The sequence below is a fragment of the Pongo pygmaeus genome, chromosome 2 (genome assembly GCF_028885625.2).
Source record: "Pongo pygmaeus isolate AG05252 chromosome 2, NHGRI_mPonPyg2-v2.0_pri, whole genome shotgun sequence".
NCBI lineage: Eukaryota > Metazoa > Chordata > Mammalia > Primates > Hominidae > Pongo > Pongo pygmaeus.
Genome location: NC_085930.1, coordinates 181,940,926 through 181,956,956, shown reverse-complemented (window position 1 = coordinate 181,956,956; position 16,031 = coordinate 181,940,926). Strand labels below are relative to the sequence as shown.

The 16,031-nt window shown below is 35.3% G+C and overlaps 1 protein-coding gene across 5 annotated transcripts in view; it reads right to left on the bottom strand.

Moving 5' to 3' along the window:
* ECT2 (epithelial cell transforming 2) overlaps positions 1–16,031 on the bottom strand; it is a 70,949-nt gene that overhangs the window by 13,316 nt on the left and 41,602 nt on the right. For all 5 annotated transcript variants that reach the window (XM_063662421.1, XM_054482079.2, XM_063662420.1 and 2 more), the window contains 4 exons: positions 5,671–5,749; positions 5,385–5,504; positions 2,533–2,671; positions 464–618 (listed from right to left, as the gene is read on the bottom strand). In XM_063662421.1, coding sequence (XP_063518491.1) covers positions 464–618; positions 2,533–2,671; positions 5,385–5,504; positions 5,671–5,749 — 493 coding nt within the window. The remainder of the gene's footprint in view (positions 1–463; positions 619–2,532; positions 2,672–5,384; positions 5,505–5,670; positions 5,750–16,031) is intronic.

The window sequence follows — 16,031 nt, the reverse complement described above, 5'->3', positions numbered from 1 at the left end:
GGCAGGAGAATCGCTTGAACCCAGGAGGCAGAGGTTGCAGTGAGCCGAGATCATGCCACTACACTCCAGCCTGGGCAACAGAGTGAGACTCCGTCTCCAAAAAACAAACAAACGAATCAACAAAAATCAAAATACTCTCTAATTTTTAGCCATGTCGAAGAGTACCAATGAAAAATCACAGGGTACATTATAAGAAGTCCCAAAATCTTCACTGAAATCAGAGCCACAGGGGCTATAAGACTATGAGGGCCTACCTTATGTAAGCCAAGAACTCAAATAATGTTTTGTGTACCCACACTATATAAAATATTTTCTAAAACAACTTATTACATCAGTTTTTTTAATATACACAAAACTAAAACTCTCCATTCATAATAAACAAGTATTAAAAATGTACAGGTTTAGTCTGAATGCACTGTTGTGAAACTGAAACTTTCATTATAATACTGTTTTAAGAACTTACAGCATCTGCTTTACAAATGGTGTTGGCTACATGTCGACACAGCATCTTTAGCCAATTTTCTTTTGGAAGTTCATCTGATGTCATCTGGAAACTGAGTAGCACATTTGCCTGCTCTGTTGGTGGCCTCACAAGCAAGGCAAAAGCGTTATGGCAATCTAGGGTTCCAGAATAACCATAAACATTAAGTGTCACTCCTTGGAAAATGACAGATGTATGCAAGTTTAGTTCCCTCAGAGCAATGAAATTCCAATGAAATGAACTATCTCTTCTCCACTTTCCTTGTCCTCTCTATTTTTAATAAGACAAAGAACATCACCATATTAAGCTGAAGCACTGAAAAGACAATATAGTATACCACGTAAGGAACTAATGATGATGATAAGTTAATGACATTAAGTAAACAGTATTTTCCACGTCATTTAATATTTTCTATGATAAAAATATTAAAAGTGTTAGAAAAGTTGCACGACCAAAATGCTAAAATACAACCTATTTTAAACAAAGTCTGCCATAATTAAAATCCAAAAATGAAGATTTTTAAAACAAATATATAGTCAGCCTTCCGTATCTGTGGGTCTGCATCTGTGGATTCAATCCACTGCTGACCAAAAATAGTAGAAAAAATAGAAAACAGATTGTATCTGTATTGAACATGTACAGACTTTTTATTCTTGTCATCATTCCCTAAACAATATAGTATAACAACTGTTTACACAGCATTTACATTGTGTAGGTACTGTAAGTAACCCAGAAATGACTTCTAGTACATGGGAAGATGTGTATAGGTTACATGCAAACACGATGCAATTTTACATCCAGGACTTGAGCATCCCAGATTTTGGTAACCAAGGGAGGTCCAGGAACCGTCCCCCATGGATACCAAGGGACAACTATACTATGTAACCTTTAATAAATCCAGAATTTGTCAACTAAGTGAAAAGAGAAGTAAGTTGCTGTTCAAGTTTTCTTTAAGAATCATTTCTTGGCTGGGCGCAGTGGCTCATACCTGTAATGCCAGCACTTTGGGAGGCCGAAGTGGGCAGATCACTTGAGGTCAGGAGTTCAAGGCCTGCCTGGCCAACATGGTGAAACCCCGTCTCTACTAAAAATACAAAAAAATTTAGCCAGGCATGACAACACATGCCTGTAATCCCAGCTACTCAAAGAGGCTGAGGCGGGAGAATCCTGGCAGGAGCTACAGTGAACCAAGTTCGCGCCATTGCACTCCGGCTTGGGTGACAGACTAAGACTTCATCTCAAAAAAAACAAAAACAAAAACAAAACAAAACAAAACAAAAAACAAAAAAAAACCCCACCAAAAAACAAAGAATCATTTCTTATAAAGAAAAAAAAAAAAAAAGAATAATTTCTCATTAACTGAAACCTTTCATTATTAGAGGAATCAGTAATGGAAAGAGCTAAATATTGTAAGAACATATGCCTAACATCCAAAATATGGCCATGCACATACACCACTGGGTGTCAATTAAACAGATGACACTGTTGTAGGTAGGTATAAATTTTCAGCAATTTCAGGCCTTCAGAGAACCTGCTCTGTAACACTACCAAAGTTTAGAGTAAAACATTCCTTAATACACATATGACTCCATATCAAGTCTACCAGTTACTCTGGGTTTACTTATTGTACCCACATCTATTCCTGATCCGTACCTTAAACATAGCCCTAAAAATGCAGCTGTTGGCCAACAGTGAAAGCGTTAAGATGGGGGGTGCAGGTAATAGACTGGTTATTCTGTATTCTGAAGGAACCAAAAAAATAAATTTTGGTGTGGGAATAGGCTAGGCTAGGGTGCTATTTTAATACATAGCCATTTAAAAGCTCTTTGATCCTATAGGTTGAGAGAGTACTTTCATTTGAGAAAACAAAAAGTCAGTTCTGTTCCTAGAGATGAAGTTGGGATAGAGGTGCAAGAACAATTACTTTAGCAGTCTGACCAACTATATTTAAAGATAATTTACCAATTTAAAAAAGCCAAAATGGAGTAAATCAAACCTACAATGAATATAAACTATTTTTATATAACCAAGAATGTATTCGACTGGCATACCTTCTGTCTCTCTTATGTCCAATACCTTCTTAATCTGAGAAAGAGGCATTAGGTGAATATGCTTAAGAGAAGCTGGGGGTCGGGTTTGGCCATGAGGACTCCTAAAAGTGCCAATAACCTTGTGCCGTTTTCTTGCTATCTGATTATAGAAAATAAAAAAGTATCGGTCAATAAAATGAAGAAAAATAAAGACCAAATACTTAAAAAATAAAATAGCACTAATCACATAAATCTATATATAACTCATTTAGTTATTATTCGTTACAAAGTTGTTATAAGCAGAGTTACTATGAAACAAAAGTCAAACGCAATTATATAGCAGAAATGTTCATGTTTACATAAGAAGAGTTCAAAAGTCAGGAAAATAGGCCAAGGGACATTTTACAAAAGGCCCCAGAGGTATGAAAGAACTAGAAGCATGATGAGAAGCGACAGGATCAAGGAATGAAAGAATCTTAAATGAAAGTCCTAGAATTCAGGAGAAGAGGAATAGTTGGCTAAGCAAAACAATTAAATGATTTTAAGCTTAATTTTTAGAAAGGAAAAATAATAACAAGTGTTAATTTGATGACAAATGCTAGTACATAGAGTTTTTTTTAAAAAACCCTTAAAATATAGATAAAACATTTAAAAGTTAAATATATCCTTAAATCCCAAATTAGTTTCAGTATAACATAATCTGTCATTAAGAAAACATAGATTTTACCCATTTTGAATTATTCTAACATTTATTATTAAATATGATGATGGCTATAGGTTTTTATCAGGTTAACAATGTACCACAATTTCCATTGCCAATTTACCAAGAGTTTTGTTTATTTTTCCTAAACAAACAAGCTAAAGAATAACAGTTTATTTAAGATTATAAGTTTTTATTTTATATTTATTATGAATTCTGAAGTCCAAATTTAATGTTTTTTATAAATAAAGCAGTTTTTGTTGAAGTGATTCTAAGACATGGAGGCTAAAAGAGATAGAACAAAAAAAATCAATAGATTCAAGAAGGTAGGGAAAATGAGAAGCTAGGGACTTAGGAGCTACAGGAGATGACCAATACCAGAAATTAAAGTGAATGGCAAGTCAATGAACCAATTACAGAAGACTGCAAGGAATTTGGAGGGGATATAAGATCTAAAATTTAAAGTAAGCCATAGCTCTCAGGAATAAGGGATAAAAACCAGAATGGATTAGCAAAGAAATAAAGATAACCTAACCTATTAGATGAATAGAGGAAGCTGACCTAGGGACTCCAACAGGAAAACACCTATAAAAGCTTTAATAGAAGCAAACAAAGTACAGAGAAACTATATACAGTAAAACCTCATGATGAGGCGAATCCAGATAAAATATAATTGAAAATTGACTCTGCCTAGCATCTGTTCTCAACCAGGGCAGGCTAAAGTCCTTTTTATGAGGGAAACAGGTAGTTGAGAATTACCTGCCTCATGATTTTTTGACTTTCTCACTTCAGGAGATAGTCAATTGTGTATAGTAGACTGTCTTTACTTTTGTGCTTTTTGTAACATGATTGACCAAAAAAAAGTATTTTTCATTTAGCCTCATAACGACAAAACTTTGCATTTAACACAAGTGAATTTCTGGTGAGATTTTATTGTACCTGTTTAACTGTTCTGCACATGAACCGCTCTTTAAGATTCCTTGTATTTTATACTATAAATAATAATGTGTGTGATATGTAAGAAGGTAACACTTTGATAGAAGTAGGAGAGGACAAAAGGAAAGCATGTAAGACTTTAAAGAAAAAGGAGGCAGGTGCGGGGGCTCATGCCTGTAATCCTAACGGTAATCTCAACACTTTGGGAGGCTGAGGTGGGTAAATTGTTTGAGTCCGGGAGTTTGAGACCAGCCTGCGCAACATGCAAAACCAGTCTCTACTAAAAATAATTAGACTGGTGTGGTGGCGAATGTCTATAGCGTCAGCTACTTGCGATGTTGGGATAAGAAAATCACCAGAGCCCAGGAAGTCAAGGCTGCAGTGAGCTGTGATCTTGCCACTGCACTCCAAGCTGGGCAATGAGAGTAAGATCCTGTCTTAAAAAAAGAAAGAAAGAAAGAAAAGAAAAGAAAAGAAAAGGAAACTCTTTAATCATTTTGATGAAGGTAACAGAAAGTTTCCAGTGACAGAAAAGTCAAATGAGTCTTCTTATTGTCTGTTTTATCAAAATGAACATTTTTCTCTTCTGAGATGAAGGAAACCATACTTCTTTTTATCCCTCACTACTGTTGTTTAAAAATACATATTAGAGGGATGAACAAGTTAAAACACACACACGTAATTCAATTTGCTTGCAGGGGTAATACAAAAAGAAAATCTAACTTGAATGAGAATTTTAGAATTAGATTCATTATACCCCACCTGACTCCTCATTCACTCTAAAACCTGCTGATTTAAGAATTGAGGAATCATGAAGAATTCATAATAGTAAATTATCAAGTTATCTCCCTCTTCAACAAAATACAACCGCATCATTATTGGAAAAAATCTACTGAAATTTCAAAAAATGAGAATCATTTTATAAATCTTGAATAAATATACACAGAAACAAGAAGTTATCAGATTTCTTGACCTAAGCATTTATTTGCATGGAAATAAATTTTCATTTTAACTTAGATTTGAAGTCACGAAAATTTACACTTCTTATTAGACCTTCTTCTAAAAGCATTCTATTAACAGTATTAAATCATCAATTGTCCTCAATTTTTTTTTAAAAAATTATTATTTGAGTTTATTTAAAATTCTACATAACACTTCAATTAAAGCTTGGTTTTAAATATTCAGAGAAGTTACAAAAATCAGTAGTGTTATTATACTATGTGAAGTACATCTTTACCTCTAGGCAATCATTGAAGAGGAAGAGAGTTACTTGTTCTCCTCTGTCACAGGGATGCTCACCTAGAGAAATTGTTTCAACCCGTTGTACTAAGCTTCGGTGAGAAGATAAAAGATTAGCCTGTATAGGTTGAAAATATAACAAAAGAGATCACTTGGTATCAAGTAATTTTTAAGAAGTTGTAATTTAAAAGAAAGTAGTGCCAAGATATTATTTATATTAAAACCACAGAAACCTCATTAACAAGAAGAAAATAAATTAATAATTGTTAAAGAAGAATACTTACTGGGCATCCATCTACTTCATAAACAACATCAAAAATTTGCTTTTGAGCTTCTGTTTTTCTCTTATCCTCATTAATATGCCTGAAAAATAGTTATTTTTAAAACTTTTAAAATAGAACATGAAAACTGCAACAAACACAAGTCATGTCACAAGTTGTGTTTGATGTGAATGTCTTAATTTTGATAAATGAATCAGTTAAAATATTCCTTAAAAGTATCCCATTACATTAAAAAAGTTTCCATGCCCACGGAGCCCAGGATGAGGAAAACAAACAAACAAACAACTTCCGGCCAGGTGCGGTGTCGCGCCTGTAATCCCAGCACTTTGGGAGGCCAAGGTGGGTGGATCACTGTGGTCAGGAGTTCGAGACCAGCCTGACCAACATGGTGAAACTCTGTCTTTACTAAAAATATAAAAATTAGCTGGGTATGGTGGCAGGCACCTGTAATCCCAGCTACTTGGTGGCTGAGGCAGGAGAATCACTTGAACCCAGGAGGAGGAGGTTGTAGCGAGTCAAGATTGCGTACCATTCCACTCCAGTCTAGGCAACAAGAGTGAAACTCCATCTCCAAAAAAAAAAAACTTCCATAGACTCCTTCAGAAAAGTATGTTTTACTATTATTCCTTTCTATATTCTTTACTATACTCCCTATGCACTTTCTAAAATACATTAAACCTGTACAAAATTAAGACTAATAAAATTTTGAAGTTTTCAATATAAGTTCAAATAAGGTTTTATGTAAGTCTTCCCAAGTCATAGGCCAATCATTTCACTGAAACAAAAACTAAGGCTACTGCTTCAGACAAGATAGAATAACAGGGAATGAATTTACTTTTCTGCCTGAAACAACTAAAAAAATCAGTCAAAATATAAAGAAACAAGGGTTCTCAAGACACTTAACATCCATTTCTGTGAAACAGAAACAAGCTAAGCCCTACAACTGTCCTGGCTTATAGCCTAGAGAAAGTCTCTTCCCTGCAAAGAAAGCACAGATAGTGCCTAGCTATATCCCTAAGAGAAAGAAGCAAATGTGCGAGTCCAGTGTGATCAGATACCTAGTTTGCAGGGCAAATTACTGGAAAACAGCTACACAGAACTCCTTCTGTTTTCAGAAGGCTTCCTTGTGTACACAGTTCTCAACTTGATCACTGCATGAGTGTAAGAAAACTATCCGAGGTTAGGGAAGACACGTTAAAAAATTACAGTTAACAGTGCTCAGTGCTCATATGGCATGAACAGTGACATCAATCAGAGTGGAAAACTTCAAGATTAATGTGACATCAGGGTAGAGTACTAAGAAAGATCTTTCCTCAATAGTGGGGAAAATTAACCTTAGACTAAATACTGTTCTGATTCTGCCTAACAAAAGTTTAAGAGCAAGACATAAAAATATCAAACTGTTTGCAAGCTACTTAACTGCATGCCAGGAAAAACTCAAAAACATTTTTAAGAATACAAAAATATCTAGCTCTCAAAAAAGTAAAACTGACAATGTCTAGAATCCAATAAAATAATACCAGGTATGCAAAGAAACAGGAAAATAAGACCAATGAGAAAAAAAAAAAAATCTGAAACAGAGATAAGTGAATTAGTAAACAATTTAAAGTTATTATATTCATGTCATAAATTCAAAAAACTGCAAGAAAGATTGAACATTTTAAGCAAAAACATGAAAGATATTTTTAAAAGATCTTATTTACTGACCAAATAAAAGTATCATTTTTCATTAGCCTCATAACAACAAAATTCTGCATTTAACACAAGTGAATTTTTGGTGAGATTTGATTGTATCTGTAACTGTTCTGCACATGACTGTTCTCCAAGATTTTCTTGTAATCATACTATAAATAATAATGTATGTGATATACAAGGCAGCAACACTTTGGCAGAAGTAGGAAAGTACAAAAGGAAAGCATATAAGACTTTAAAGAAAAAGGAAGCAGTGGTCGTCATTTCTGATGACCCAAATCAGTCATACAGAGATAGAAGCTACAATGTTTCATATGAAAAATACACTGGATGAGAGTAACAGCCGATTAAACACTACAAAAGAAAAGCTTAATAAAATTGAAGATAGCAATAATGTCGAAGCCAAAAATAAAATATAAATTTCTAATTGTACTTTTTATTGGGGAAGCAAGAATTATAATTCAGAGCATACATACTGACCAAGTGGTCTTCAAATAATAAAGTCTGTTCTAATAATAAAGAGAAGGTTGGGAGTTTTATTAGAAAAAAATGTTATTACGTATTGTTTTTAAAGAAAGCTCATTGACACTAGTAAAGTTTTGGGGAACTGGCAAGCTGAGTGGTGAGTGATAGTGGTGAGTAAAACTAGTCAGTCATAGCAGGTTGCTTCAGCAGCTATTAAGTAAAACCAGTCTTAGGATTACAGTAGGCCATTTGAAGCAGCTGGGCTTGTGGAAAATTTACTTATTAGAACAGCTGCCATGCGCCCCAAGTGTTTTTACCCTCTGTCCCTCAACTCTGATTTAGTTGGGTATAACAAGAATGATCCAATTTTGTATAATCAACGCTCACATTTCCCCCTTTGATCAAGATCTTTCTCTGAAAGCAAAGCCGATCAATCATCTTGAAGTTAGGCTTGTCCCTCAAGGCCTGGACAAACCTGTCCTGGTTGTCTCTATCCCACATTGTGGGGAAGATATAGAGGGTCTATGTCAGGGAGCTGGGCCACATTTGAGTAACAAAGAGGACAGAAAGGAAAATTTTCTCAGGGCAGGTTTGCCTGAAGTCCAGCACTGAGTTCCATCTTGTTAGTTCCATAGGTATCAGCAGCCATCTCAAAGTGTTAAGAGAGCTGGCTTTACAAAGATTAGACAAGCAGTAAAAACAAGGCTTAAAAATCATAACACAAAAAATAATTAACATAATAAATTTAGTTTCTACAATCGTTTTGAAACAGAACACAAGCCTGACGGCAACTAACTAAACAAATCAAAAGACCACTGTGGGTACTGGATGAGACTAATTGTAGCCATTGAGTAGTATTTTAGAACTGGGTTGAATTAAAGCAAAGAATGCCAACTCTACAGAAGGGACCACCAGTACATTTTGAACAAAAAGTTGTGTTATAGTTATTGCTACAGTTACTAGTAGAATAAAAGGATTTCTCAGGTCAGGTTTTGTCAAGTTACTTATAGCAGTTACTGATTGTGAAATTTAATTACAGCATTATTTTGTCAAGCCAAAAAGATAGGCATGAAGAGGGGTGGGAGTGTCATCATATGGAGTCTTGCCTCATTGTCTTGGGAAAAGCTGTCTACAGCGTTAAAAAAAAGTCACGTCTTGTCCTGGTTTGCAGTTTGAATGTCTCTGATTAAAGCATAAGATATTTGGGTGAACTTTTTATATGGCCCATACATCAGGCACAAGACTTGTTTCTTAAAATGTATCTAGTTTCCATTGATAGGGCTTTAGAAACAGTACAGTTCCCATTTTTAGTAATTTTATGGAAGACAGTTGGATTGGAGAAATCTGGAAGAATTTAGGATCTAGACTATAGGTAGATAACAAGAACTCAAAAACAACCAACAGAGCTACAATCTAACAACAAGTGTATTATAGTTTTTTATTAGAAATATAACTCTTTTTCTACACTGATCACATATAAATCTCAGATTTTAAAACCTCTTGAGGCTAGGAAACCAAACCAAGGCAGACTTTATATTTTACTTACAGTCTTAAGGTTCCTGGGTCTGCCAAGAAGTGACAGTTTTAATTTACTCACTGTAAGGCTAGGAACCTTTGAAGTCAGGCATTTTATGCATACTGTCAAATATGACATTTCAGTCAAAGCCTGGGTAATATAACCAATGTTTTCAATTGTATTCTGCTATAAAGAGAGAGCACATTTCTATTAGACTTATGTAAATAACTATATTGCTAAAAGAATGCTCAAAAAGTTTTCAAATTGTGGAAGAATCAAATAGAAAAAAATAAATGTTCTATCTATATTTACAAAAAGCATACTTTATCAAACTGTTGTAAATTATAGACAGCTTGAGAGAGAAGATTTTCTTAAGTCTGGAAGACAAAACATTTGCATAAAGAACCAACATTATTTTAAATAAAAGTCATTAAAACACTATCTTCATCAGTTATTCAATCTTATGTAATTCATTTTTGTTCTGCTTGATCTCGATTAGTAGTTTCATGAATCCAACAGTTTTTTAAATTAGAGTTTTGGAAATTTTTATCAAGTCCATTGATCTTAAAGTTATCAGAAACTTGACTTCAGGGCACTTGTTAGATAGAATCATTTTTATGATTATCAATGTTTTTAGGGAAGGATTCAAAACCGTAACTGGATGACAAAAACTTAGAATAGCCATAGTTTAAAAAGTTGATGAAAGTTTGCAACTGACAACAAAATTTAGTTATCTCTATTAAACATGGCATTAAGATAACAACCAAAATTATAATAACCGATTTCTATAATTTACACAATTTGTGAAACATATCAACAAATACCCACAAATGCAACTAAAAGATGATCTAGTATCACTTATCATTTGTCAATGTCTTTGTACACAACTTATCAAATAAGCCTAATAATTTAGTATCTCTCAAGATGGGAGAAATCTTTTGAGGCTTTCCAGGGGTTCACCTCAAAAATCTCAGTTAAGTTTAGGTTAAAAAGACTAAAACTATTTGATTTTGGGGAAGTTTGCCGAAGATGTTGAAAGTCTCAAGACATTTGATCAAAATAGGATCACAGGTCATTTGTGAAATAATAGTCATTTATGTAACCAGAGTGATAATCACAAGGCTTTAAAAGGAATACAGAGCTACATGGATAAAAACAAACAGAAAAGCCTTAACCTTTAAAAATCTCAGTTGTTTCTTCTGTATATTATGCATATGGGTTTTAAGTAATCAAAAACCTAATAAAGGCAACACAGGACATTTTCTTGATAAAACATAAAACCTGTTTCTTAGGCCAGTTATCAAAAAGGCAAAGAAAAACTTTCTGCAGTATGATTGTTCCTTCTTGGGGGAAGCTCATTTAGACAACCCGGAAGTTGAGCCAGATGAAAAGAGCACTTGAATTTAATTAGACAAAGAACAATGTTACACAATAACTGTAACAACTCAGACACATCATGAAAAGCCACAAGTAAAGAATCAAGGCCTTCAAGATGAACATTTTAGTGTCAGGATATAACAGCAGAGTTAGAACCACAGAAAACAGTTATGAAAACTGACAGAAAAAAGCTGAAGCAAAGAGTTATCAACCCATGCCTTCTCAAAAGGTGAAAAAGCAAAAGGTAACAATGTATGACCTGAAAATCATGTGCTGTGAGACACAGCAAAAGCTGAACCTCCCGCCAGGCATGGTGGCTCACGTTTGTAATCCCAGCACTTTGGGAGACCTAGGCGGTGGATTGCTTGAACCCTGGAATTTGAGACCAGCTTGGGCAAAATGGCAAAAGCACATCTCTAAAAAAAAAATACAAAAATTAGCTAGGCACGGTGGTGCACACCTGTAGGCCCATCTACTCAGGAGGCTGAGGTAGGAGGATTACTTGAGCCTGGGAAGTGGAGGTTGCAGTGAGTCAAGATTGTGCCACTGCACTCCAGCCTGTGACAGAATGAGACCCTATCTCACACACACACATATACACACACACACAGTTGAACCTGATATATGAATCTGAGAAATTTCAAAAGGAAAATGCTACCTTAAGAAATAAGGCTGGGCTTGATGGCTCATGCCTCCAATTCCAGCACTGTGGGAGGCCAAGGTGAGAGGATCACTTGAGGCCAAGAGTTCAAGACCAGCCTGGCCAACATAGTGAAACCCCATATCTACTAAAAATTAGCAGGGTGGGGTGGCGTGCGCCTGAAATCCCAGCTACTCATGAGGCAGAGGCAGGAGAATCGCTGGAACCTGAGAGGCAGAGGTTGCAGTGAGCTGAGATCACACCAATGCACTATAGCCTGGGCGACCGGGTGAGACTATCTCCAATAAATAAATGAATTAGTTAATTAAAATAATTTTAAATAAAGAAGACAGCATTTTTAACCTGAATTGGGGAAATTAAATAGATATCAGGAAGAAATGCAAGACAAAATAGAAAATGCCTGCAGTTTAGAAGATGGCTGATAAAGAAACAGATTCTGGAATTAAAAATTAAAACCTACTGCAGTTTTATTAAAAGCTGATCAATACTTCAAGTAAAACTCATTGTTTCAAACATAGAGATTCAGACTTCGGTCCTATATCAATCAGTGCACTCCTGACCCCAATGTTTAATTTTTAGAAAAAACTTACAAAGAAATCCTTTCCAACCCCATCAACCTGATGACACATAAACCTTCCTTTATAAACCCCAGCCTTCATAACCCCCCCTCTGACTTGTTTAGATCTTTCATCATTTTCTCAAACACCTAGTCTTAGTCCTGTAATTTTTCTTTTTTGACATTGGAATAACCATTTTGCCTTAGGACAAAAATTTATCACAGACTTTTTTTAATTATTATTTAACTAAAAATACATCTTTATATCCATAACTATCTTTGCATCTCTCTCTCTCGCCCACACTGGTTTTTCCACCAATTTTAATTTTCTTCTTAAATTTGTATTTTGAAACAAACTTTAAATAACCTGTGAATTTGACAAAATCATTGTTTTTTAATTAAAAAACACATTGTCCTCTTATAATTTTATGTGTATTAACAGATCTAAGTATATTTAGTCTTTTTATAAAATTTAAGAAGCCAAGAACAAACCTATTTATTCAGCAATTCATTTTTGTTTTTTCTCTTATTTGGATATGACTCAGGCATTTAATGAGCTCTCTATTACTTAATTTAATGTAACATAACTTAAAGATTTCAAATTACTTGCTAAGTTATGTTTATCCCATTTACAGTTACATAAACTTTTTAGCAATTATGCCTAGATTCATTATGAAAATTGAGGTATTAGAGCTAGTCATTATTTTAAGTTATTTTTTATTAATCAAAATTATAACCTGTTAATATCAGATATTTACCTAAGAACCTAAAGTGAAATACATGAGTATGTTGTAAATAACTCAAAAGATACAGCTGTTTTTATTAAATCCATAATGTTAGTTTAAATCAAAGAATTACATGAAGATCATTTCATTTTAGGCGGGACTTAAAGCTCCATGAATTTAAAACATTTAGCAGCAACAAACATAAAACTGTCTAACCACTAATTCCAAGCAAAAATGTATTTTGACAATTTTGAAAGTTTTTGTTTGTTTGTTTGTTTGATAGTGTCTCACTGTTGCCCAGGCTGGAGTGCAGTGGTACAATCTTGGCTCACTGCAACCTCCACCTCCTGGTTCAAGCAATTCTCCTGCCTCAGCCTCTGAGTAGCTGGAACTACAGGCACACACCACACCACCATGCCTGGCTAATTTTTGTATTACAATAGCATCAAAAAGAATAAAATAACTTAAGAATAAGCTTAACAAGAAACCCACAAAGCTTATCCTCTGAAAACCACGAAATATAGTTGAAAGAAATTAAAAGTAAATAAATGGAAATATTCATAAATCAAAAGATTTAATATTGCTAACATAGGCGAAGTGCGGTGGCTCATGTCTGTAATCGAAGAACTTTGGGAGGCCCAGGCGGGTGGATCATCTGAGGTCAGGAGTTTGAGACCAGCCTGGCCAACATGCTAAAACCCCATCTCTACTAAAAATGAAAAAAATTAGCCAGGCGTGATGGTGTGCACCTGTAGTCCCAGCTACTCAGAAGGCTGACGCTGGGGAATCACTTGAACCTGGGAGGTGAAGATTGCAGTGAGCCGAGACCGTGCCACTGCACTCCAGCCTGGGTGACAGTGAGACTCAGTTTCAAAAAATAATAATAATAATATTGCTAAGATAATACTCCTCAAATTGATGTACAAATTCAATAAAATTCCTATACACATTCCCCACAGTTTTGTTGTTGTTGTTGTTGTTTGGCAACTGACAAGATGCTCCTAAAAGCCACATGCCAAATTTATGGAACTCAGAATAGCGAAACCAATTTTGAAAAAGAACAAAGTTGGAAGACACATACTTCCCAACTTCAAAACTTAAAGTACAGTAATCAAGGCAGTGTGGTACTGGAATAAGCACAGACATACAGATCAATGAAGCAGAACTGAGAGTAAAGAAAAACCATTACATTTATGGTCAGCTGATTTTCAGCAATGATACAAAAGCAATTCAGTGGAGAAAGGATACTCTTTGCAACAAACACTGCTAGAATAGATTTCCATATTTTAAAAAATGAACTTCTATCTATACTATGTCCCATATACAAAAATTAACTCAAAATGGATCACAGACCTAAATGATTTTTACCTAAAGACTAATACCACAAACATTCTTAAAGCAAATAAGAAAAAAATCCTTGTGACCTTGGGTTACACAAATATTTCTTAGATAAAACTATAAAAGCACAATCTATTAAAATAAAATTTGCTAAATTAGACTTAAAAATCTAGAACTCTTATTTTTTCAAGAAATTGTCAAAAGAAAAAAACAAGCCAGAAACTAGGAGAAAATATTTGCAAATCATATATCTTTTTTTAAAAAAAGCCTTTTAACTCGAATATATAAAGAACTCTCAAAATTCAATTACAAAAAAACCACAATTTTTTTTCAAATAGACAAAAGATTTGAACAGGCATATCACCAAAGAAAGTAATACGACAGGAAATAATCACATGAAAAGACATTTAACATTATTTGTCATGAAAATGCAAATTAAAACCACCAGGAAAGACAACCAAACATCTATTAGAATGTCACAGATTAAAATGACAGGCCAGGCCGGGTGTGGTGGCTCACGCCTGTAATCCCAGAACTTTGGAAGGCTGATGTGGATGGATTGTTTGAGGTCAAGAGTTCAAGACCAGACTGGCCAACATGGTGAAACTTCGTCTCTACTAAAAATACTAAAATTAGCTGGGCATGGTGGCGGGTGCCTGTAATCTCAACTACTCGGGAGGCTGAGGCAGGAGAATTGCTTGAACCTGGGAGGTGGAAGTTGCAGTGAGCAGAGATCGCGCCACTACACTCCAGTCTGGGCAACAGAGTAAGACTTCATCTCAAAAAGTAAGAATAAAAAAGTAAAAAATAGGCTGGGCGTGGTGGCTCACGCCTGTAATCCCAGCACCTTGGGAGGCCCAGGTAGGCGGATTACGAGGTCAGGAGATCGAGACCATCTTGGCCAACATGGTGAAACCCCGTCTCTACTAAAAATACAAAAATTAGCTGGGAGTGGTGGCATGTGCCTGTAATCCCAGCTACTAGGAGGCTGAGGCAGGAGAATCGCTTGAACCAGGGAGTCCGAGGTTGCAGTGAGCCGAGATCGCACCACTACACTGTAGCCTGGAGATAGAGTGAGACTCCGTCTCAAAAATAAATAAATAAAAATAAATAAATAAATAAAAAATGAAATCACTGACCATACCAATTGTTGGTAAGGATGTGGAAACTCTGGAACACCACACACTGTTGGTGGGAATGCAAAATAATACAACCGTCTTGCCAACAGTTTGGCAGTTTCTTAGAAATGCATATACCTTGCTGGGTGCAGTAGCTCCACCTGTAATTCCAGCACTTTGGGAGGCCGAGGCAGGCAGACTGCTTGACTCCAGGAGTTTGAGACCAGCCTGGACAACACAGTGAAACCCTGTCTCCACAAAAAATAGAAAAAAGTAGCCAGGCATGGTAGCACTGCACCTGTAGTCCCAGCTACTCAAAAGGCTAAGGTGGGATGATCACTCGAGCCTGGGAGGTGGAGGTTATAGTGAGCCAACATTACACCACCACATTCCAGCCGGGATCACAGAATGAGATACCACCCCCTCCACCAAAAAAAAAAAAAAAGGAAAAACCTACTATCTGACCTACCAATCCTATTCCTAGGAATTTATTCAAGAGAAATGAAGGCATATGTCTATACAAACTTGTTCACAAATTTTCACAGCAGCTTTACTTGGAATAGCCAAGAACTGGAAACAACCAAAATGCCATCAACATGAAAATGGATGAACTGTGATATAGCCATACAATGGAAAATAAAAGTAAATTAACTATTGAAATAAGCAACAATAGGGACTAATCTCAAAGTAATTATGCTGAGAAAAGAAAAAAAAAAAAAGCCAGACAAAAGATTCCAGGTACATAAAATCGTAGAAAGTGCATATAGGCATACCTTGCTTTATTGTGCTTTACTTTATTGTGCTTCACATACAGTGTTTTCTTTGTTGTTGCTGTTGTTGTTGTTTCACAGATTGAACGTTTGTAAGCAACCCTGTGTGTCAAGTAGGTCTATCATGTCATTTTTCTAACAGTACG